Raw genomic sequence first — 24,866 nt, forward strand, 5'->3', positions numbered from 1 at the left:
GCAGCAGGCAAGTCGACAGTCAGGTTTGGTATTATGAAGGATCATGGCGATGATGCGGTACAGAAGATAGCAAACAGGCAAACCAAATTGTTGGAAACAGCTTCAAATACAATTATCAAGTACTTGTTAAAAGAAAAAATTGATAAAAGAGGGTTTACATGACGTCTGATACAAGCTGTTAAGATGTAGGAGCTGATGAACAAAATCAGAAATAAAAAATTCTACAATTTTCAGTAAACTATATAACATTCCCCCATACGTTTTATGATTTGATTTTAAATTAACCATAGAAGCATTATCTGAATTACCCCATATGGCTGCAGTGGTAATATCTTCAAATTTTCAAGGAAATTGTAAACAACTCCTAAACTTGCCATGCCAACCTCTGGATTAATGCCAACCTCTGTGTTAATGGAAGCCTACTTGTGACAATAAAGATTATTATTATTAAATGACAAACTTGCTTCATCGTATTTATTGTAAAAGAGAGCAAACTAATCATGGTTCAGATATTCATCTTCCTTCTGCAAATATACGATGGGCAATCTGTACACATTCTATGAAACTGTTTTAAATTGAGTGTTGGGGAAAGTTGTTAAAAAATGGCAAGATACTCTTAATTGCTTTCATTGGGTATATTTCAGATTTTATGAAAATGCAATTGTTCAGTTTACTTCTCTCTGTGCTATAAAGCTCGCAAACCAGTCAGTCAATCTATCAGTTAATGCAAGGTTTTTCAAACTGCAGGTTGCAATCTATGGGTGGGTCACGGGCAGGTGTTAGGAGGATCACAGAGCGATAAGTCGCAGCATTCCCGATCACAGGAAAAGCGCCAAATGGCCAAGATCAACTTTTAAATTGAGAATGCCAGCCGTGGCTGGCTTTTAAATGGAATGAAGTCATCTGGCCAGAAGCGACGGCAGAGAGCAGGGCACGCACCCAGCACATACACTGACGTTGCACCCCCTGTTCGCCCATGTGGAAAGATTCCTTCATTTCCTAGCTGTGAGCAAGCAAGGCAACAGGACTGTGATGAACTAAAGATGGATCGTTTTGTTTCAAGGAAGAGAGGGCCAGAGTCACAAACAGGCCAGGCTCTCTCAACTGAATCTGCTGGAGAGAGCTGCTCAGGCGAGTCCATGGCAGGACAAAGCAGTACTATTGTTAGGGCCTCTAGTGAACAGCCTCTGCCGAACAGCGAACAAAGAAAAACCCGAAATCGGGAACAAAACAGTATAAAAATGATTTCTTGAGGTATGGCTTCATTCATTTTTTTCAACTCGTTAATCTTAGCAATTCTAAACGAACTGAACCTCAAATTGCAAGGGAAGGATGATGATTGCTTTTGGCACTGTGAAGAAACAGATGCTTTCCAAACAAAGTCAAATCTACTACGTGGTCCCCACAATGCTATGACACACTGAAGAAAACAGTGTTAGTAAGGGAACAGTCAATAGAGTGGTAAGCCTTATTCAGTCCCATCTGGCTGCGCTGATCAACAGTTTTTGTTGCTACTTTGCAGATGAGAAGTTTCAGATTTTGAAAGAGAAGAGGAAGGTGAATGGCAATGCTAAGGAGCTCCCCATCCACCATGCACACATGAGGGTGATCCAGCCTCCCCTGCTCACTCAGCCAGCCCCCTCCCAGACACAGCCAGCCCCCTCCCAGACACAGCCACCCCCTCTCAACCACCCCCTTCAGAGGTAGGTGAAAAATCCTTGAGTTTGAGACCCCTGGGTCAATTTTTTTTTTTCGTAAATAATTTTTATTGAAAAATTTTGTATTTATATAACAACAACGAACCGCAATAAAATACCAACAATAACAATAATGATAACAGTCATAAACATTCGCCCATCCTTAATGAACAATAAAACATATGAACAACAACTTAAATTAACACAATATTAAGTTAAATAACCATAGCAAAAAAAAAGAATAGAAACAATAAAGAACACCCTCCATCCCTCCATCCCCCCCCCCCCCCCCCCCCCCCCCCGGGTTGCTGCTGCTATTGACCAAGATATCTATCTTTGAGCCAGAAAGTCCAGAAAAGGCTGCCACACTTTATAGAACCCTTGTACTGATCCTCTCAGGGCAAATTTGACCCTCTCCAATTTTATAAATCCCGCCATGTCACTGATCCAGGTCTCCACACTTGGTGGCCTCGCATCTTTCCACTGCATCAAGATCCTCCGCCGGGCTACTAGGGACGCAAAGGCCAGAACACCGGCCTCTTTCACCTCCTGCATTCCCGGCTCCGCCGCAACTCCAAAAATCGTGAGTCCCCAACCTGGTTTGACCCTGGATCCAACCACCCTCAACACCGTCCCTGCCACCCCCTTCCAGAATTCTTCCAGTGCCGGGCATGCCCAGAACATATGGGCATGATTCGCTGGACTCCCCGAACACCTGGTGTACCTGTCCTCACCCCCAAAGAACCTACTCATCCGAGTCACAGACATATGGGCCCCATGCAGCACCTCAAATTGGATGAGACTAAGCCTCGTCAATTATTAACTTACAGCTGACTCCAAATGAAGAACTTCTGTGCCTCACCTGTAGCAGTACATTAATGTGACAGCCACAAATCCATGAGGCTGTCAGCATTCTGGAGTAGCATCTCCGAAGACTATCCAGTGCGGAGTAAAACAAACATTTTGTTGCTATTACCCTTCACAATGACCTACAAGTGCGAGGTTGGATTTTCTGTCCTCGCAAAGATGAAGACAGCACATAGAAACCGGCTGAATTCTGCACCTGATATGCGCATTGCCCTCTTCCCTTGTGAACCTGATTGGTGTGCGATCATGAGGACCAAGCAGGCTCACCTGTTGCATTATAGGGAAGTGAAAATTCATGAGGAGCAAGCAGGCTCACCTGTTGCATTATAGGGAAGTGAAAATTCATGAGGAGCAAGCAGGCTCACCTGTTGCATTATAGGGAAGTGAAAATTCATGAGGACCAAGCAGGCTCACCTGTTGCATTAAAGGTAAGTGAAAATGGTGTGTTGCAACGGTCGGTTGGCATGGGTCGCGAAGGTCGGCCAGTCGGTGAAAGTGGGTCCCGAGAAAAAATGTTTGAAAAACAGAGTTAATGAACCTCTTACAAAGGGTTTCGTACAACTATTAAAAACCATAGCTTCTCATTGAATCATTTTTGAAGTTCCCACATATTTTACAATTTAATTGCAAGAACTGCTTTCTTAAGAGACTAAAAATGAATGGGTTTTCATTTGAAACAAGTCAAGTTTGATCCCAGATTTTTCCAACTTCTGAAAACATATCTCACAAAATATGAAAATGTATCTCACAAAATGTAAGTGAATGGAATTAATTTCCAAGACAATGGTGATCCTGCTGCTCTATAATATCAGCAATACATTGCCAGAGTGTACAGTTTTTCAAACCAGGGTCAACAAGTGAATCAAGCTTGGTTGAATTTATATCACTGTCATCAGAGACAGGGGGACAAATCTCGAGACTAAGCGCTCCTGCCAGTGGGAAAACCGGAGTGGTTCCCGCTGGTGCTAGAAGCGTTGCTAAGGTTACCTTTAGCATGCTAAAATAGGCATACCGGCCAGCCTGCAACTACCAATTTTGGGGCACAATGTTTAATGGGTGCCCCAATCCCAGAATAGAGACAGGCCCCTCCTCCCTCAACAGAGATGGTGACCCCTTGCTGACAAACGGAGTACACAACACCTAAGCAAAGGGGGCATGATCCCCATCCACCATGCACACATGAGGGTGATCCAGCACGCCCCCCTCCCCACTCAGCCAGCCCCCTCCCAGACTCAGCCAGCCCCTCTCAACCACCCCCTTCAGGCCCTGCTCTTCAGCATTGCCAACAGTGTATTTCTCCCTGGCACTGACACCCTGGCCTGGCCCCAAGGGGGGGGGGGGGTCAAGGAAGTAAGTGCATTGCCAATGTGCCCCTCTGCCATGCTGCAAAGAAAAGGTCTCCCAACAGTCCTAGAGATTGACCTTGGGAACCTCCCCCGGATTGGGGGTCCTGTGGCTGGACTTTCCCTGGGCAACCTGAAGGTCATGGTCATCGCATATCAAAATCTTCATCCTTGTCTGTGTACTGTGAAAACTTTGAAATGTCCTGCTCACTTTGAACTGCTCTAAAGTTACAAGCCAGGACGCCTCAAGTATTTTCCCTTTCTCCATATCTGTTCATTAAGTCCCATGCTTTTAACACAGAAGCTTTTGAAATCTCTGCGCCTTCCTTGAACCTTACAACCCTTCGAAACCTTTTAAATCCCCTGATAGCCTTTGAAATGCTTTGTACTCATTCAATTTCATGGTCCAGTACCTTTAACTAGCCTTTGATTGACAGCTTAATGGTTTATACACAGCAGGCAGAAGTTTTATGTATTTATCTTTCCCTTCACACTTGAATGCACCTGAAGTACCTCCCATTGATCCCAGCTGTAATGTTTATAAACACCGAATCACTGCGGTCAAAGAAAAAAAGAACTTTTGCCTGCAGCTTCAATCAGAACAAGCATGTTTGTAAACTTTATTTATAAATTTTATTTGGGACTACATGTGCAACACAGCCTACAAGAACGTATGATGCATTTAACATTGAAAACCTAACAAAATGATACCTACAATACTAATAGGTACTTCTGACCTTTTGATGAAATGTGCATCCGACATACTGAATTTATCATTTAATAGATATGATCAAATCTCCCAGAACAGTTAATGGGGAAAGGCAGGAGGGTGGAAAGGAAACAAACAATTAAAATAAGGAAACATAGATCAATAAAGGTAGCAAGAATGAATGGAAGGAACTTCTATTTGTTTAGTGCCTCCCATTTCACAGGATACTAAGTTTTGGACAGCTAATAAAGTACTTCAGCGTGTATGCTGAAGAGAAACATTGACCTAGATTAGAGGCATGAATCTTGGAATAGGACTGAACTACACAATCTTCTGAACCAAAGGGTTCTACCATTGAGTTAATCTTACACCAACAGGAATATGCAGCTTTTTAATGGTAAATATGTTATGCCATGTAATGCACAAAATATCAAGGCCACTGATTTACATTGACGAATAAGTCAAACTTTATTTTATCATATGGTGAATTCTGGGACTTTTAATTGTGCTTTGGATACATATATTATTGTTTTCGGTTTATATTTTTGTCTTACATTTTTTAAATCTTATTTCAGGCATTAGAAATGTTAGCTGCAGTGAAACAAATTGTGTTTTGAATGAATAAATTAGGACAAGCATACAAGAATTAGATTTGATTTCTGTATGTGTAAATGCACAATTTAGAAGGGGAATATTGGTAACAAGAGGTACAATTTGCTGTAGCACCAACAAAGACATGACTTAGGTTAAGGCATGAGGAGCAGTAACTATTCCTGGTTACAAAACGTTCAGGCAGAACAAAGTAGGAAACAAAGAATGAGTTAATCAAATATTGCATTATTTTACAAGATCACTGAAGGCAATGCAAAGCTGAGGCTACCTCGTTAATGTTAAGGGAAATTATGGATCTTTTTCTCTATTGGAAGCACATTACAGATCTCCAAGGAGCACAAGGGATGAAGCATGTAGACAAATTACAAAAATGCAGGAGCAAAACAGCTCTAATAATGGATAACTTTAATTACTAAGAATACACTTGATTAAGAGTAATTTAAGCAACCAAGATAAATATTTTTACAATGGGGCAAAACTTTACAGTGGATGTACATCAGTCAGGCAGCGGGCAGGATGTCTACTCTCCCCGCCAGATAAGGTCAGTGGAAGGCCCAAATCAATTTCTTTAGTTGGAATTCATTTACATTGAATAAGCTGCAGTGACCTTGACTGCAAGACGCAATGCTGTGTTAGCTGTGACAGTTGGTCGCAGGTTCTGATGCAGATGGCAACACAACTCTATGACAGCCTCCCACGAGAAGCACAGCCTCCTTCTGCACAGCTCTTCAGAGAACTACAGGACGTTACCATATTAACAAAGCTTATACTTGGTGTACCTGCACAAAGTGCTGTTTGCTCTCCCCTTGCTGGTTCACCTCCTCCTCCTCTAGCCAGAGTGAGATCATCTAGAAACAAAACTACAGCCCAAAACACTCAATAGTTAAGATTGTTTTGTAGCCATGCCAAGCACTTCGAAATCGTTAAGTGGCCAAACAAAACAATGTAGTACAAGGAAACCATATCCCAAAACTTTCCAACATTTGGATACCACTGGAAATGGCTAGTTCTCATCTCACACCAGTAGTCAGGGCTGAGGCCCTGACAGTTGCAACATACGGGATTCTTGTCGAGGTCACTTAGGCCAATTTTCATGCCTTAATAAAGCCCCTGCTTATTTTGGATGGAAGCGCTGCCCACCTAAATCAATGTCTGCTTGAAAATAGGAACCGGCGGACCTTCAAAAGTAAATCAGCAAATTCATTTCTTCAGCAATTTTGACCCTGCTTCCACAAGTTTCAGCTTTAAAGAGATTGGTTACAACATGTACGTTAGCACCAATGTATTCAGCACTATTTCGAAACCTTTCACGCAGATGGTCCAAACAGAGACATTGCTGAAATGAAGCAGCACAAATAATACAAGAATAAAGAAACACCTTGAAAACAATGACCATAATATATAGTTATATAGTTTCATATCAAAGATATGAAAGATAAAGCAAGAGAGAACAATGGCTAAAAAAGGCCATCTTCAATTAGATCAAGACTGGCTCGGTGGCTAGCATTGCTGCCTCACAGTGCCAGGGCCCCGGGTTCAATTCCAGCCTTGGATGACTGTGTATGTGGAGTTTGCACATTCTCCTGTGTCCGTATGAGTTTCCTCCTGGTGCTCCGGTTTCTTCCCACAGTCCAAAAATGTGGTGGTTAGGTGCAGTTATGGGGACATGAGGGAGTACTCTTTCAGAGGGTCAGTGCGGATTCGATGGGTCGAATGGCCTCCTTCTCCACGTTAGGGATTCTATGATTCAATGATGATATAACAAAATAAAATTTTAAAATAGGGTACAGCGGCCTAGTGGTTATGTTCATAGAATTTACAGTGCAGAAGGAGGCCATTCGGCCGATCGAGTCTGCACCGGCTCTTGGAAAGAGCACCCTACCCAAGGTCAACACCTCCACCCTATCCCCATAACCCAGTAACCCCACCCAGCACTAAGGGCAATTTTGGACACTAAGGGCAATTTATCATGGCAAATCCACCTAACCTGCAAATCTTTGGACTGTGGGAGGAAACCGGAGCACCCGGAGGAAACCCACGCACACACGGGGAGGATGTGCAGACTCCACACAGACAGTGACCCAAGCCGGAATTGAACCTGGGATCCTGGAGCTATGAAGCAATTGTGCTATCCACAATTACTTGTTACTGGACATCGACTCAACATCGAGTTCACGAACTGCAGACCATGAACTCTGCCTTTCATCTTGATTTTCTTTTTCCCAAGGCTTTGTCGATACCTTGATTTCACGCATTTGCTTTCAGACAGAGCTGTTCATCATTCTGCCATTGATACCTACTCTGAACCAATGCTCTGCTTCTTTACTATGACCATTACCACTCCCTTTGCCTTTTGTTCCATGGCATCATTGTTATTTAATCTCTCTGGCCCTCTATTTTAGATATTCCCTGTTTTCTACTTCTCCCTCTTTCAACGGTATAAAACATGTATACCTCCCTTCAGTTCGAAAGTCGTCATATTTGACTCAAAATATCAATTCTCTTGCCCTCTCTACAAATGCTGCCAGACTGAACTTTTTCAAGCACTTTCTGTATTTATTTCAGATTGCCAGATCAGCAGTATTTTGTTTTTATTGTAGTAACTGTTGCGATCTGCACTACTAATCTGAAGATACATGTTCACAATCCACCATGGCAGTTTGCGAATTTGAATTCAGTTAAAATCAAAATAAATTTAGAATAAAAGATATTAGTAATGGTGAGCCTGAAGCTATTGGATTGTTCAAAAGGGCCATCTGGTTGACTAATGTCCTTAATGGAAGGAAGCCTGTTGCCCTTACCAGGTCTGGCCAAAATGTGGCTCCAGACAGCACAACATGGTTGACTCTTAACTGCCTTCTGAAACTGCCGAGCAAGCTTTTGTATGAAACCACTGCACAAAATGTACAATAAGAATTAAACTAGGCAGACCTACTTGGCTTCAAACTGAACATCAGATTCGAACATGAAGAAGGCATACCCAGCCAAGCAAATCCTGCAACGTTCTCCTGACTAACGTTTGGAGAATTGGGAGAGCAGCCCCATAGACTATTCAAGCAACAGCCTGACATATTCATAATCACAGAATCATACCATCTGGCAATGTCTAAAATTTCAAGGGGGTTACTTTGATTTGATCGAAGGGCCCAAAATAGTTGCATGCTGTGCTGTTTAAAATTCTGAATTTAGCAAACAATTTTGGTCCCAATTGTTTATCACCATAATTTGAATTGACCAAGAGGTGCTAAACCCGAAACCTGCAGTGTTAATTAGGTGCAAGGTTTTGTGGAGCAGCATATGTGGGCTCCTCACAACTACTTCCACTGTAATTGTGGATTGCTCTGGCTGGCACACAGCAGCACCCTGCAGGGTGACTCGAGGACCAAGGGAAAAGGTGCACAGGCTCCGTGTTGTGGCACTGGAAGCCCTGGTGGAGAAGGTCTACAGGGGAAGAATGAAAGGTTTAGTGAGAGGGAAGAACTGAGGGAGATCAACATTAGTAGAGAAATGTGCTGGGAAAATTGATGGGATTGAAGGTGGATAAATCCCCAGGCCCTGAGAATCTGCATCCCAGAGTGCTTAAGGAGGTGGCTCTGGAACTAGTGGATGCATTGGTGGTCATCTTCCGGGATTCTATAGACTCTGGAACTGTCCCTGCAGATTGGAGGGGAGCTCACATCACTCCACTAAGCAAAAAGGGAGGTAGAGAGAAAGCAGGGAATTATAGACCCGTAAGCCTAACATCGGTAGTGGGGAAAATGCTTGAATCCATTATCAAGGACTTTATAGCAAAACATTTAGAAAGCAGTAGAAGGATCAGTCTGAGTCAGCATTGGTTTATGAAGGGAAAATCATGCTTGGCAAATCTGTTGAAATTCTTTGAAGACGTAACCAGTACAGTTGACAAGAGGGAGCCAGTCGATGTGGTATATTTGGACTTTCAAAGTCCCGCAAAAGAGATTATTGTGCAAAATTAAAGTGCATGGAATTGTGTAAAATGTATTGAAGTTGATAGAAAACTGGTTGGCAGAGAGGAAACAAAGAGTAGGGATTAATAGGTCCTTTTCAAATTGGCAGGCAGTAACTAATGGGTACCACAGGGATCGGTGCTGGAACCCCAGCTATTCATAATATATATTAATGATTTGGATGGGGGAACACAATGTAACATCTCAAAGTTTGCAGACGATACCAAGTTGGGTGGGAGGGTGAACTGTGATGCAGGGATCCTACAGCATGATCTGGACAGGTTGGGCAAGTGGGCAAATCAATGACAGATTCGGTATAATTTGGATAAGTGTGAGGTTATTCACTTTGGAAGCAAAAACAGGAAGGCAGATTACTACCTGAATGGTTGTAAATAGGTAGAGGGGGGTGTGCAGCAGGACCTGGGTGTCCTTGTGCGCCATTCGCTGAAGGTAAGCATGCAGGTGCAGCAGGCGGTAAAGAAGGCTAATGGTATGTTGGCCTTCATTGCAAGAGGTTTCGAGTGAAGAAGCAGGGATGTGTTGCTGCAATTATACGGGATCTTGGTGAGGCCACACCTGGAGTATTGTGTGCAGTTTTGGTCTCCTTCTCGGAAGAAGGATGTTCTTGCTCTCGAGGGAGTGCAGCGAAGGTTTACCAGACTGATTCCAGGGATGGTGGGACTGTCATGTGAGGAGAGATTGACTAGGTTGGCATTGTTCTCGCTGGAGTTCAGAAGAATGTGGGGGATCTCATAGAGACTTATAAAATTCTAACAGGACTAGACAGGGTAGATGCAGGGAAGATGTTACTAATGGTGGGTGTATCAGAACCAGGGTCACAGTCTGAGGATTCAGGTTAAATCATTTCGGACAGATATAAGGAGATATTTCTTCACCCAAAGAGTGGTAAGCCTGTGGAATTCATTACCACAGGAAGTAGTTGATGCTAAAACATTGAACATATTCAAGAGGTGGCTTGATATAGCACTTGGGGAGAATGGGATCAAAGGCTATGGGGAGAAAGCAGGATTAGGCTATTGAGTTGGATGATCAGCCATGATCGTGATGAATGGCAGAGCAGGCTCGAAGGGCCAAAAGGCCTCCTCCAGCTCCTATCTTCTATGTATCTATGTCCTGTATCCCCAAGGAGAGAAGAGTGCTATCTCAGTTTCCTGTCCCTCTCGCCTGCAGCAGCTTGGCGCTGCTCTCCTTTGCTTCATGTGCTCCTTTCATTTCTGGTTCAAACCAAGGCGGACCCCTGGCTATAAAGCTGTCATCAAGAACTCACTTTCTCTTGGTGACTCCGTTTATTCCTTTTTGGTGAAGTCTTCAGAGAATTTCTGAAATAAGCATTGCCCGAGTGAATTGTTGACAAAGTGTCCCAGAAAGTCTTCCAAGGTGTTTCAGAGATCCTCTTCACAACTCCAACAACAGCAATGATCATGGAATGTTGAGTAACCCTTGAATAATAAATGGCTTGAAATTAAAATCAACGCCTTGTTTATTCCAAGATAGCTGGTTTCTCGTAGGAAGGGGAATTAGTTGAAGTGGTAGCTATCAAAATGTAGTGCAGCCTCTTTAATTAACATTCTTAAGCATTTTAAGTGGCAATCAACTGGTTACCACGCTTCTGAATTCCCAGGAAAGCATCATACACCAGGCCCAGGCTAAACCAATGTTTCAGCTCGAGAATCATCTTGGCCACTCAGAGGTCTTCAGAGCCTCAAGTACTTGGCAAGATTCATCCTATAACTCGCTTTCTCTCTCCAGAGATTATATCTGCCATGTTAAATATTTCTAGCATTTCCTCTTTTCATTTCAGAATTCCAGTCTCGGCAGTTTCTCTGCTTTTATTTTAGGGAATGAAGAAACACTGGCAGGTAACTTAATAGATTTTACAAAGAGTTAGAGAAGTTAAAGTGAAAGGTTCACACAACGTGAAAAAGGATAGCTACTTCACCCCAGTTTTTCAAAAAAAGAGTATGGTCGTGAGAATGAAAGGGTACAAGGGGAGGCAGGGGATCAGTTACGTAAGGAATTCACACTGAAAAATCCAAATTGGAAAGGTCTTTGGCCCCCGATGACATTCACACTAGAACACCAAGGGAAATAGGAGAAAACTGCAGAGGCCTTGACCACAATCTTTCAAACATACTTGATTGAATATGGAAGTTGAGCCAGAGGACTGGAAGATTTCCACAGAACATCTGTTTTAAAGGGGTAGACCAAGTAAATATGGACCTGTCAGCCTAACATCAGCAAACTTCTAGAGACTATAATACAAGACAAACATAATAATTGCCTAGAAAGGCTTTGACTAATTAGCCACAGCTAGTACAAATTTTTAAAGGCAAGTCATGCCTGACAAATTTAATTGAGAAAATAACAGAGTTTATTGATAAAGAAACAGAATGAACGTTGTGTTCAATAGGAACTTGATAAGATTCCACATAGGAGGCCTATTGGTGCTGTTAAAGTACAATGCTTAAGGGAGTATGACATCCTGAAATAGGAAGCTGGTAAATGACTTATCAGAGTATGTTAATAGATAATTTTCAAACTGAAGAGGCATAAAGTGAAAGGGCCGGTGTGGGTATAAAAATCAGGGAGAATGACTGTTATAAAATTAATGAAATTAATATAGACAGTGAGGAGGTTCTGAGTGGTCTATCATACTTAAAAGTAGACAAATCACCAAGGCGAGATGAAATGCTTCCCAGGCTGTTGAGCGAGACGAGGGATGAAATAGCAGGGGCGCTGGCAATAATTTTCAATTCCTTTCTGGTCACAGGAGAGGTAATAATAATCTCTATTAGTGTCACAAGTAGGCTTACATTCTACTGCAATGAAGTTACAGTGAAAATCCCGAGTAGATGCCTGTATGGGTACACTGAGGGAGAATTCAGAATGTCCAATTCACCTCACAAGCATGTCTTTTGGGACTTGTGGGAGGAAACCAGAGCACCCAGCGGAAACCCACGCAGAGATGGAGAGAATGTGCAGGCCCCAAGGCGGGAATCGAACCCGGGTCCCTGGCGCTATGAGGCAACTGTGCTAACCACTGTGCATCCGTGCTGCCCATGTCACTGTGCTACCGTACCATGCCGAAGCACAGAAGGAAATCCAAAGTGGTACCATTATTTAAGAAGGGTGGAAGGGATAAACCAGAAAGCTACAGGCCAGTCAGTCTAGCCTCAGTGGTAGGGAAACTATTGGAAGCAATTCTGAGAGGCTGAATTAATCTGCATTTGAAGAGGCAGAGATTAATCAAGAACATTCAGCATGGTTTTGTTGAGGGGAGGTCATTTCTGACCAACTTGATAAATTTTTTTGAAGAGGTGACCAGGTGTGTAGATGAGGGAAATGCATTTGATGTAATGTACTTGGACTTCAGCAAGGCTTTTGCTAAGGTCCCACGTGGGAGAATGATAGCAAAGTTAAGAGCCCATGGGATCAAAGAAATTTCGGCAAATTGAATCCAGAATTGGATGAGTGGCAGAGAGGAAGCAGAGGGTGATGGTCGAGGGATGGTTTTCTGACTGAAAGCCTGTGTCCAATGAGGTCCCATGGGGATCAGTGTTGGTGCCCTTGCTGCTTGTGGTTTATATAAATGTTTTACATGAATGTAGGAGGGCTGATCAATAAGTTTGCAGATAATAGAAAAATTGGGGTGGTAAATAGTGGCGAGGATAGCCTTAGATTACAAGAGGATATAGATGGGCTGGTCAGATGAACTGATCAGTAGAAAATGGGATTCAATCAGATTAAGTGTGAGGGGATGCACATGGGCAGGACATATCAAGCAAGCAGGGGAATACATGATAAATGGCAACACCCTGGGAAGCACCATGGATCAGAGGAACCGAGCAAGCACACTGTACCATAAGGTAGCAGGACAGGTAGATACAGTGGTTCGGAAACATATGCCATACTTTCCTTTATTAGCCGAGGCTATGGTTTAAAAGCAGGGAGGTTATGCTGGAACTGGATAAACATTGGTTAGACCACAGCTAGAATATTGTGTGCCGTTCTGGAATCCACATTCTAGGAGGGATGAGATAGCACTGGAAAGGGAGAAGAGGAGATTTACCAGAATATTGCCTGGACTGGGGAGTTTTAGCTATGAAGAGAGATTGGATGGATTGGAATTGTTTTTCTTGGAGCAAAGGGAACGGAAAGAGGACACAATATGAGGGGCATGGATAAGGGTAGACAGGAAGAAACTTTTCCCCTTGATGGAGGGATCAATGACCAGGGGGCATAGATTTAAGGTAAGGCGCAGGAGGTTGAGAAGGGATGCGAGGAAAAACGTTTTCACCCAGATCGTGGTGGGAGTCTGGAACTCACTGCCTGAAAGGGTGGTGGTGGCAGGAACCCTCATAACATTTAAAAAGTATTTAGATGTGCACCTGCTATGCCAAGGCATACAAGGCTCTGGGCCACGTGCTAGAAAATGGGATTGGAATACTTAGGTGATGGGCAGCACGGTGGTGCAGTGGTTAGCACTGCTGCTTCACGGCACCAAGGACCTGCGTTCAATCCTGGCCCCAGATCACTGTCCGTGTGGAGTTTGCACATTCTCCCCGTGTCTGTGTGGGTCTCACACCCACAACTCAAAAATGTGCCATGTAGGTGAGCTGACCATGCTAAATTACCCCTTATTTGTAAAAAAAAAATTGGATACTGTAAATTTATTTTTTAGAATAGGGTAGGTGGTTGTGGTTGTTTTTGACCAACGCAGACACGATGGGCCAAAGGGTCGTTTTGGTGCTATAGACCTCACTGTCTCTAAACTGCAGTTCCTGTGTGTATAAATGAGCATGCCTCTCTTTTCTGATTTAAGATATCAGGCAGGTTAGCAGACTGGCGAGAAAGGTCTCCTGATGAAGTGGTAGAGGACATATAGATAAGTGGTAAACATTTGAAAGGGGTAGAAGAGCAGAGGTCCCTGCCCCATTTGTTCTTAGTACCCTATTCTGCAGTGTTGCTTTGACTGAGAGACAGTCTTCAAAACTACTGCCAGCACCAAGCACTTTCCCAGTGGTAACCGATACAATTTAAGGACAGAAAGCTAAAACATGGATTCATCAAACAAAGTTATTTGCGGTCTCAAGTGTCAACAAAAATAAATGGGACATTATTCGCTGTTGCGAATTAACACCTCTATCGCTGATAGCGAGGACAGAAAATCTCTCATTCACTGTAGCAGGACCACTATCCCGCCCATGATATGAGTTTGGGACCCAGCTATATTTTAGAATTACTGGTTCTGCAGCAGTGTTTCATGATTGCACTAATGAGGTAAGAAGTATGGCTAAGTTAGTCATAAACTACACAGACAGCAACTGAGATACACAACATTCTTAACAAAAAGTTAATTCACTCTACAAATGTTAACAGATCCTTTTAAACAAATTCAAGATCCAGATCTGCACCTTCGCTAAAAACTAATCTGTTCTTCCTTGGGTCATACCCAATCTGTGTGCCAAGTTTTGTTGAAATCCATCTATTAGTTTTTGAGATATATTATTTACAAGCAACAGACCGATAAATAAGGGCAAAAATAGGACTTCTGCAAGATATGTGCCACAGGGAAACTTAGGAAGAAAGGAGAAAGGTATTGGTCCACAAATTTTACATCTTCCATGGCTCTAAAATTTGAAATGCCAATGTATCTTCTGTTATGATCCCAGTTCATGTCAGAACTGGACTGAACGATCCCAGAATGGAACCCTAGTTCAAAAGACTAACTTTTAATATATTTTTCCAAAAAGGTGGAGGACAGAGTCAGAGGATCACTAATTAGTTTTAACCAAAAAAAGCATTTATGATACATGAAAAAAATTGATGACATAACAAGCCTTTACTCTCCTCTTAGCTTAACAATTACACAAAGGTTTTCGGATTAACATGGATTGCCAAATACATCTTAATCTACAATGGTCTCATTAACACAGTCTTTTTTAAGAACACAAGATGACTGTGCTCAAATACACACTCTGCTCTAAGCCCAAGTTAGTGTCTGTGGATTTCTCCTCAGAATCCACCCAAATGATTGTCACGGGCAGCACGGTAGCACTGTGGATAGCACAATTGTTTCACAGCTCCAGGGTCCCAGGTTCGATTCTGGTTTGGGTCACTGTCTGTGTGGAGTCAGCACATCCTCCCCGTGTGTGCGTGGGTTTCCTCCGGGTGCTCCGGTTTCCTCCCACAGTCCAAAGATGTGCAGGTTAGGTGGATTGGCCATGATAAATTGCCCTTAGTGTCCAAAATTGCCCTTAGTGTTGGGTGGGGTTACTGGGTTATGGCGATAGGGTGGAGGTGTTGACCTTGGGTGGGGTGCTCTTTCTAAGGAGCTGGTGCAGACTCGATGGGCTGAATGGCCTCCTTCTGCACTGTAAATTCTATGAACGTGAGTTTTGAAACTCCACTCTCAAAAACACGTTTTCTCTCGATTATGCTTCCCTATAATGGTTTACATTCTGAAATCCAAACTACGTTTTCAATAAGACACTTTTAAACAAAGCTTCCGTTCCATTTTTAAACAGTGAATCCAGTCTAGGATTTCACACCAACCCCTTTAGGATTTAATTGTCTTGACTGCTGTGCAAACTGCTTTAATTCTAGACTACTAGAATATATTAAGGTGGCATCATATGTTTCATCTACCTCGGGAGTCTGCCCTCCCACTTTAAATCTAGTTACTGCAATTTCCTCTATAATTCAGAACACTTTGGTCACTCTTCCTTAAATTCTTCTGAACAAAGAACAAAGAAAAGTACAGCAAAGGAACAGGCCCTTCGGCCCTCCAAGCCTGTGCCGACCATGCTGCCCGTCTAAACTAAAATCTTCTACACTTCCGGGGTCCGTATCCCTCTATTCCCATCCTTTTCATGTATTTGTCAAGATGCCCCTTAAATGTCACTATTGTCCCTGCTTCCGCAGTGAGTTCCAGCACCCACTACCCTCTGTGTAAAAAACGTGCCTTATACATTTCCTCTAAACCTTGCCCCTCGCACCTTAAACCTATGCCCCCTAGTAATTGACCCCTCTACCCTGGGAAAAAGTCTCTGACTATCCACTTTGTCTCTGCCCCTCAATTCTGTAGACCTCTATCAGGTCACCCCTCAACCTCCTTCGTTCCAGTGAGAACAAACCAAGTTTATTCAACTTCTCTGAACAACACCTTGGTCTCCGTTCATTTAACTTTAGCAGCCTTAGACATTCTTTGTCCCAATTCCCTGGTTATCAGGACTATATCTTGGACTTTAGGAAGCCTACCTCTTTCACACTCCTGTCCTGAACAGTCTATCCTTTGGCAGAGTGGAGAGATATTCACTCCCCAAGGCCCTATCTCCAATTGCAATCAAATTAGCTAAACTAAAATTTAAAAGCTTACCGGTATCTAATTTACAATACCCCAGTTGCTAAGCAACCACTGCTGTTGTATTTACCTGTCATGTCGTAGCCCTCGCTATGATGTACAATTACAGTTGGAACTTAACCATCCGCCATGTTTGTCCAACATGAATCTAACTATAGGTTGTATCCTTCCCCGCACAGAAACACTAAATTAAACCAACATAAAATTATACCTTATTTCTAATGTTTACCAAGACAAATATAAATCCCTTAAAACTACCTTTGTTTTCCCCAACAGTTTTGAAATTTAATATCTGCATTCATGAGTAGTCAATTAACCACCTAATGGGGGCAGTACGGTGGCGCAGTGGTTAGCACTGCTGTCTCATGGCGCCGAGGTCCCAGGTTCGATCCCGGCTCTGGGTCACTGTCTGTGTGGAGTTTGTACATTCTCCCTGTGTTTGTGTGGGTTTCACCCCCAAACCCAAGGATGTGCAAGGTAGCTGGATTGGCCAAGCTAAATTGTCCTTTCATTGTAAAAAATGAATTGGGTACTCTAAATTTTTAAAAAAATTAACCACCTAATTTGCACATCTTTGCGTAAATGTATGATGTCAAAGTTTACCTCCATGTGCCAAAGTAACAGATATTAAATAATGCGCTAATATTTTCCAGACTCTGAAAGGATTCAATGTGAATTGTGTTAAATAATTCATCCTTAAACTGTTGTAATTCAATAGCCATTCAGGTATCTGCTTAACTTCAACATGTTCGAAAACAAACTAAGTGGCATCACTGGCTGGAATCTCATGACCAGATTTTCAGCATGGAATGGAACAAGTACTTTTTCTGGCATTTTACCGAAATATTTGAACTTTTTTTTAAAATTACATTCACTAATACATGCACTGTCTTTTTGTTCTCCAACTAAGTCACCCTTAAAATTATAAAACGTCAGCCCTATCACACGTTTTTAGATATGCAATGCCCACTGTTCATGAATGGTGGTGAAATTAATTGAATCTTTAATTTTAGAGGGAAATATATTTTCATAGAATTTACAGTGCGGAAGGACGCCATTCGGCCCATCAAGTCTGCACCGGCTCTTGGAAAGAGCACCCCAACCCATGCCTCCACCCTATCCCCATAATGCAATAACCCCACCAAACCTTTTTGGACACGAAGGGCAATTTATCATGGCCAGTCCATCTAACCTGCACATCTTTGGACTGTGGGAGGAAACCAGAGCACCCGGAGGCAACCCACGCAGGCACAGGGAGAACGTGCAGACTCCGCACAGACAGTGACCCATGCCGGGAATCGAACTGGAGCAGTGAAGCAACTGTGCTAACCAGTGTCCTACCGTGCTGCCCTATTGTGCATGTTTGATGCTTTCTGTAGGCGGCAATGGGTTGTATCGCTTTTTTGCCCATTTTTCATTTAGTCATATTCCAATGAAACTTGAGCATAACTTGACATTGACAGAACAGGTGGGACAATTTGCATGATTTTAAATCTAACTTCTGCATTGTGACCACATGCCAAATGTTCAAAACACGCCAGCAACATGTAGGCTACCTACAGCATTGATATAAAATGGGAGGTACAGGGCTTTTGTTCAGTTGCAAATATTTAAGCTACACCACCAAATGTATTTTGTCTTCTACTATTTGTCCCTTCTTCCATTTCCATTTATGCAATATAATGCTTCATTATTAGCTTATTTTGTAATTTTGGAACCTGATCTTTGTTTCTTTCTGTGGTCATTATACACCAAAACAGATTTGTAATCAACTTTGTAATATTGTGGTTCAAGTATGAAGTTTGGATGCCGATGTACATGTTTCTGCAAGGGCGTGACGATAGGAGACACAAGTCCAACACTGGTAAATTGAAATGAAACATTGACAAATTAACATATTGGGCAAAATTTAGCCATTTAAAAATCTTTTCAGTAGACTTTGAATTTTTTTAAAAGAAGTTTTAACAATTTAAAATAATCCATTAGTTGACATTAAATTATAAATTAAGAATAATCAATGAATGTACACTCCATTACCTAAAAGGGGACTTTGAAAAAGCACAGCTACAAACTACATAAACTGTTGAAAAAACTAATTACCATTATAATCAACAAAAGTACTCCCAATCAGGGATAGGTTTAATAAACGCAATAAGGTCTCCAAACAACCAGGCACATTAGGAGCTAACTATGCTGTAAACAGAAACATAGGCTTATGCATGAAGGATGGAAAAGTAGTTTTTTTTAAAATAAATACTCATAAATCCATCAAAGATTACTTAAATGTTCAGAGTAGAGGTGTTACTCATTGTTAAAATGTTCTTCGTATTTTGTAACTCTAAGAAAATCAAGGAACAGGAGATACAAAATTGTTGTAACCGAGGACATTTTTTGGAGTTTGCTAATAGAATTCCTCCAGTGCAGATGGAGGCCATTCGGCCTATCGAGTCTTCACCGATCCTCTGAAAGAGCACCCTACCTGGGCCCACTCCCCTCCCCTATCCCTGTAACCCCACCTAACCTGGATACCAATGAGGAATTTAGCATGGCTAATCTATCTAACCTGCACATTTTTGGACTACGGGAGGAAACTAGACCCCCGGAGGAAACCCACACAGACACAAGAGAACGTGCAAACTGCACACAGAGAGTCACCCAAAGTCAGAATGACCCGGGTTCCTGGTGCTGTGGAGCAGCAGTGCTAACCACTACCACCACTGCCAATATGCCACCCAGGTGGGACAATTTGAAGAATATGGAGCCACTATTGCACATAGTTATGTGGTAAGACACTGTTGGACAAGGGTAAATTAAAGGACACATTGAAAGATTAATATACTTTATATTTGGACAAAATTCAACTTATCAAAAATCCAACAGAATTTTTGTAAGATCTTAAATTTACTCAAGAACTGGGTACCTGTATTGAGTTTTGGTACCATAAAGACCACCCAAATAGAAACCACAGGCTTAAATTCAAACACTACGCTTGATTCCCAAAAGCCCTGAAGTTCCATGGGCTCTGGTTGCCTTCTGCAGCTGGCCCTAGTCAGTTCAAAGAGACTGCATGAAAGAGTTATTAAACTCTTTAATAAAGAGGCGGCATGAAAGAGTTATTAAATCCACAGATGAGAACTGAATTAATATCAGCAGAGAGATAGTCATTAACCTAAAGTGCTTTGCAATCTTATCATTTGGTTTTCATGTGTTCCATATTCACTGAATCAAGGGGCTGAGATTTTTATTCCTGAAAACTGGCAAGTTCCAAACTCCGTCATCGACTCAGTCCCGAGGTTGTGGGTTTTGAGACACCATCTGTAGGATTCAGTCATGAAATAATTTGTCAAATAAAAACTAAACTCTTCTAGAATTGTGAACTTAATTTTTAGTTCAGCTGTTGGTTTTCAGAATCTTAGTGCTGTAATAGGGACACCCATGAATTCACCATGCTCGGCAGCATTAATATGGTGGGTGTCAGGAGTGGGGCAGATGGGAGAAGGAAGTTTTGGTACTCCATGGAGTAAATAGATGGTTCACGAGAATCCCCCATCAATAATTCTCTGCCTTATAGCTCTGGCAGTTTGCATGAAGGCAATTGCCCCTTTGACTGCAATGCTGTAAAGTATGTAGCAACGGTTATGAATCTTAATGCCGAGGGCGGCACGTGGCACAGTAATTAGCACTGGGACTGTGGCGCTGAGGACCCGGGTTCGAATCCCAACGCTGGGTCACCGTCCGTGTGGAGTTTGCACATTCTCCCAGTGTCTGCGTGGGTTTCACTCCCCCAACCCAAAGATGTGCAGGTTAGGTGGATTGGCCACGCTAAATTGCCCCTTAATTGGAAAAAAAATAATTGGGTACTCTAAATTTATTTTTTTTAATGAATCTTAATGCTTACATTTGGCTGTACTGACTGACCTCTATAAGCTGCCCAATTTCCAGACATTAATAGCTTCCTCAATTAGAACTCTTCTTGTATCATGATTCATTATATTGGCACCTCTGCACAGGTTTCTGAGAGAAGTCATTGACCAATTGGTATGGGGATAGCCCTTGTCCTCAGGCAGCCAGTCTGTCATCTTGACAGACTGGATGGAACAAAGAGGTTGTTGAAGATTGGCACAGTATGAAAAGATTCACACAGTAGGAATAGACATAAATACTATCATGAAACCAGAGTCAAATCTGCAAGTGTCAATGGTAGTGGCCCCGAATAAATTGAACATTGAGATATTGGAAGCCATTTCAGTTGAGAAAAGGTACTTGCTCAGGATGAGATGCACTTAGAACAGCATGCAGTCTATTGGGCATTGCAGTTCCAGGAATCTACTACTAATGCAGGCAAATCCCAGTGCTATTTTCTTCCAGATTGTCAGACTCACGGATAAACCCAAGCAACATGCCCATATTCAGCAACTGATAACATACAAGTCCCACAAAACACTTCCTATTCTTCGCAAACTCACTCTGTCAAAGTGGCTCACCAACAAAAAATTGAGCAAAACAGCCAATGTTGATTGCCTAAAATGACCTCCAGATACTTAAAGAAATAACAATGAGGATCACTTTAATTACTGCTTATGAAAAAGCTGCTTGATAAGCTGTTCTGATTGTAATTTGATGACCGGATGAAAGAAGTGGCACTCCAGATGTTGAAAAACACAATTTGTACAAACAGGTCCTGGAGGTACAATTTGTACTAAGAGGCACAGGACCCTGATTAACATTTTAAGTTATGTCACTGTTGGTTTCAGGAGTGCAAACCATGATGCTGATGTTAATTTTTTTAAATTCATTTACGGGATGTGGCCATCAATGGTTAGGCCAGCATTTATTGTCCATCCCTAGTTGCCCTTCAGAAGGTGGTGGCAAGGGCCTTCTTGGACTGCTGCAGTCCCTGAGGTGCAGGTACACCCACTGTGACTTTAGAGAGTTCCAGGATTTTGACAGCGACAGTGAAGGAACGGCAATATATTTCCAAGTTAGGGTGGTGAGTGACTTGGAGGGGAACCTCCAGGTGGTGGGGTTCCCAGGTATTAGCTGCGCCTGTCTTTCTGGATGGTAGCGGTTGTGGGTTTGGAAGGTGCTGCCGAAGGAACCTTGGCAAGTTCCTGCAATGCATCTTGTAGATGGTAAACACGGCTGCCACTGTTCATTGGTGGTGGGGGAGTTGAATGTTTGTGGCAGGGGAAGCAATCAGGCGGGCTGCTTTGCTCTGGATGGTGTCCAGCTTCTTGAATGTTGTTGGAGCTGCATTCATCCAGGCAAGTTGAGAGTATTCCATTACACTCCTGACTTGCGCCTTGCAGATGATGGACAGACTTTGGAGGGTCAGGAGGTGAGTTACTTGCCGTAGGATTCCTAGCCTTTGACTTGCCCTGGTAGCCATAGTATTAATAAGTCTAGTCCAGTGCAGGTTCTGATCAATGGTGACCCCCAGGATGTTGATTATGTGGGATTCAGCGATGGTAATGCCATTAAATGTCAAGGGCCAATGGTTAGATCCTCTCTTTTAGGAGATGGTCATTGTCTGACACTTGTGTGGCACTAAAATAACTTGCCACTTGACAGTCCAAGCCTGGATATTGTCCACCAGGTCTTGCTGCATTTGGACATAGGCTGCTTCCTTATCTGAGGAATCGCGAATGATGTAGAACATTGTCCAGTCATCTGCGAACCCACTTTTGACCTTATGATGGAAGGGATGTCATTGATAAAGCAGCTGAAGATGGTTAGCCTTGGACACCACCCTGAGGAACTCTTGCGCTGATGTCCTGGAGCTGAAACCAACGTAATCTTTGTGCCAGGTATGACTCCAACCAGCAGAGAGTTTCCCCCTAATTTTCATTAATGCCTCCAACTCGAATGTAGCATCTCGAAGGTTTTTTTTTTACTTTAACTGATAAACAAAATGTTATTGTGCCACATTCTTAACTTTAATATCTCTTTAAAAATAAAATTTTTGTAGATGTTCTGGTGAGGTTTGATCTAATAAAAATAACCATTAACGAATGCAGTTTTAATACTATAAGTTTAAACACAGTATGCTTATGTAGCTGTCATGGTGCTGAAACTTTTGATGGCTAAGTCATCGTGGAAAAGTCTATTTGCCTCACAATAGGGCAGCATCTCTCACATAGCTTAGGTATGTAAATAGTCAAATATAAATGCTGAATAACGAGCTGCCACACCTTAGGGCAGGGTCACTAAACTTGTTTCTTGAGTATTACTGTCTTCGTTAACTATGCGTGTTGCGAGAGATTACAATGACGATACAACAGGTTAAGATCTTTTTGTTGGACTGCATTGATAAAGCTCGTCGTTACTCACGCATTACAGTAGGGTTTCTTTTCATATCCTTTATATGTTTTCATATTTAGGGTCATCCTGCAGACCTCGCAGTGGAAACATGCTTTGTGCCAATACTGCAAATTTAAAAAAAAGAAAATCTGAGTTCTTCCTCACCTGGGTTATCCAATAATATGACAAAATGATTCTCGAGAAAGCACATATGAAATTCGACTGCGTAGCCCGAAATCAACCTCAAAACATGCACAAATCAAAGGTTGTTACCAGAAAGCAACACAATTTGCTCCATTCTGTGCACCTCAACAATACATTCTGCGTCAAACTATGGGTCATTAATCTCGTAAAGGTAAACGCAGAATTTTTAATGTCTGAATAAAACGAGCAAATTATATATATATATATATATATACATACACACATATATAAATTAAAATACATTTAGAAAAAAGACTGGAGCATAAACCAAGTGCATTAAACACATTTTTATTGGATATCTGAACCGATTCTCGCCAGGTAGAGTGACATTTCGCCGACAGGTTGCCCGGCTGCTGTCCGTCAGTCCACTCAAAATGCTTTGCATCGTTCAGCAATGCGTCACACGTAGAACAAGTAAAGTGGATTTATTCCCAGCGTTTGAAGCCTTCGACACCTGAAATCGACACTTTTCGCGTAGTTCAGGAGGATGAAAACTCCATTTTATTGCACCAGCCAGGATGATCTCAACGCCAGCCACCCCCATCCAGCTCCGCAAGCCGGCCCGATACACCCCCCCAACCCCAACCCCAACCTCACAGGCATTTCGTCCCTCCATTTAACACTTTTATGGGAGACAAGTGATGAGCCGCAGTGCAACCAATGATGCGCTTGTATGTGTGTGTGAGAGAGAGAGAGAAAGGGGGGAAACAACTAAATTCATTTACCTTATCCAAGCAGTTGACTTTTTCCGTGGGATAAACAATTTTCCCACAGCGAGCACACTGGGGATTCATGTTTCCTTTCTCTCAGACTGAGAGCGGAGCTGCTAAAGCGCTGACTTCCACCCCCGCCAGCTCAGAGCACCAGCTCTGCCTCTCTGACACTTGCTTCTGTCCCTATCACCCTTCTCCGCTCTTTCCAGCTCCGCCCCCGCGGGCGCGAGCGTGGGAGTCAGAGCGCGCGCCCCCTCTCACTGCGCCGCGCGAGAGCGCGCTCGCGTCATCAGCCACCGGGAATTCGGATTCCAGAATGCGGCTGGGCGCGCTCGTTCGTGCGCGCACCCAGGGACAGAACGTCAATCAGCCCTTGCTGTGCTGCTGCTGTCCCATCCCATCCCTGTTCGCGTGCTGAACCGCGCTCTCCCCCGGCCTTGCTCCGGATCGTGTCCCTTGTGTGGCCTCGTCAACCTGTGCTGTCGCTGCTGCTTGTCGCGATTCATGGATCTGTATGAACTGCCAGATCTCTTCGCCCCCTCACCCTTCTTGGTGTCTTGCCTTCCCAGAAATAAGAGCCCTCCTTGCTGTCCCTACCTCGATGACCAACCTCATACTTTATCGCATTGAATTTCATTTGCCATTCTGTTCCTCTGCTTGCATGTTTACTGTACTTTGATGCAGTCCTCCGCATTATTTGCTTTCACCCACATTTGTTTAATTTTCACACTTCATTACCTCTGCCTCTAATTTTTGAGTGCAAATTATTGATGTTGAGAGTAAACAAAGTATCCCCAGCCCGGAGGCCTGCAGGACACGTTTTGTGCCAGTATGTTACCCTCGGTTTTCTTGTTTTGCAGCCCTGATCTTTGTCGTATGCTGCTTCTTATCAATGTTGGATTTTTCAATATAACTTTAATGCAGTATTGATTGGACAATTATCTCATTTAACTAAGATATTATTTGGGGGAGTAGATCCAAATAATTGAAGCTCTTTGAATGCTACTTGAATGCTACATTCTGTAATATAATGGAGTATGTCCCACAAAGAGGTTGTGATGCACTAATG

The 24,866-nt window shown here is 42.7% G+C and overlaps 1 protein-coding gene across 2 annotated transcripts in view; it reads right to left on the reverse strand.

The window, feature by feature from the left end:
* Window positions 1–24,030, reverse strand: part of LOC119966431 (LIM zinc-binding domain-containing Nebulette-like) — a 450,954-nt gene extending 426,924 nt beyond the window's left edge. The window contains exons 1-2 of one of the 2 annotated variants that reach the window (XM_038798084.1): window positions 23,810–24,030; window positions 22,911–23,005 (exon numbers count right to left, since the gene is read on the reverse strand). In XM_038798084.1, the coding sequence (XP_038654012.1) occupies window positions 22,911–23,005; window positions 23,810–23,878 (164 nt within the window). In that variant the 5' untranslated portion in view covers window positions 23,879–24,030. The remainder of the gene's footprint in view (window positions 1–22,910; window positions 23,006–23,809) is intronic. The other variant, XM_038798086.1, reaches the window with a different exon arrangement.
* Window positions 24,031–24,866: the final 836 nt, after the last annotated feature.

The sequence above is a fragment of the Scyliorhinus canicula genome, chromosome 5 (assembly GCF_902713615.1).
Source record: "Scyliorhinus canicula chromosome 5, sScyCan1.1, whole genome shotgun sequence".
In the NCBI taxonomy this organism is placed as follows: domain Eukaryota; kingdom Metazoa; phylum Chordata; class Chondrichthyes; order Carcharhiniformes; family Scyliorhinidae; genus Scyliorhinus; species Scyliorhinus canicula.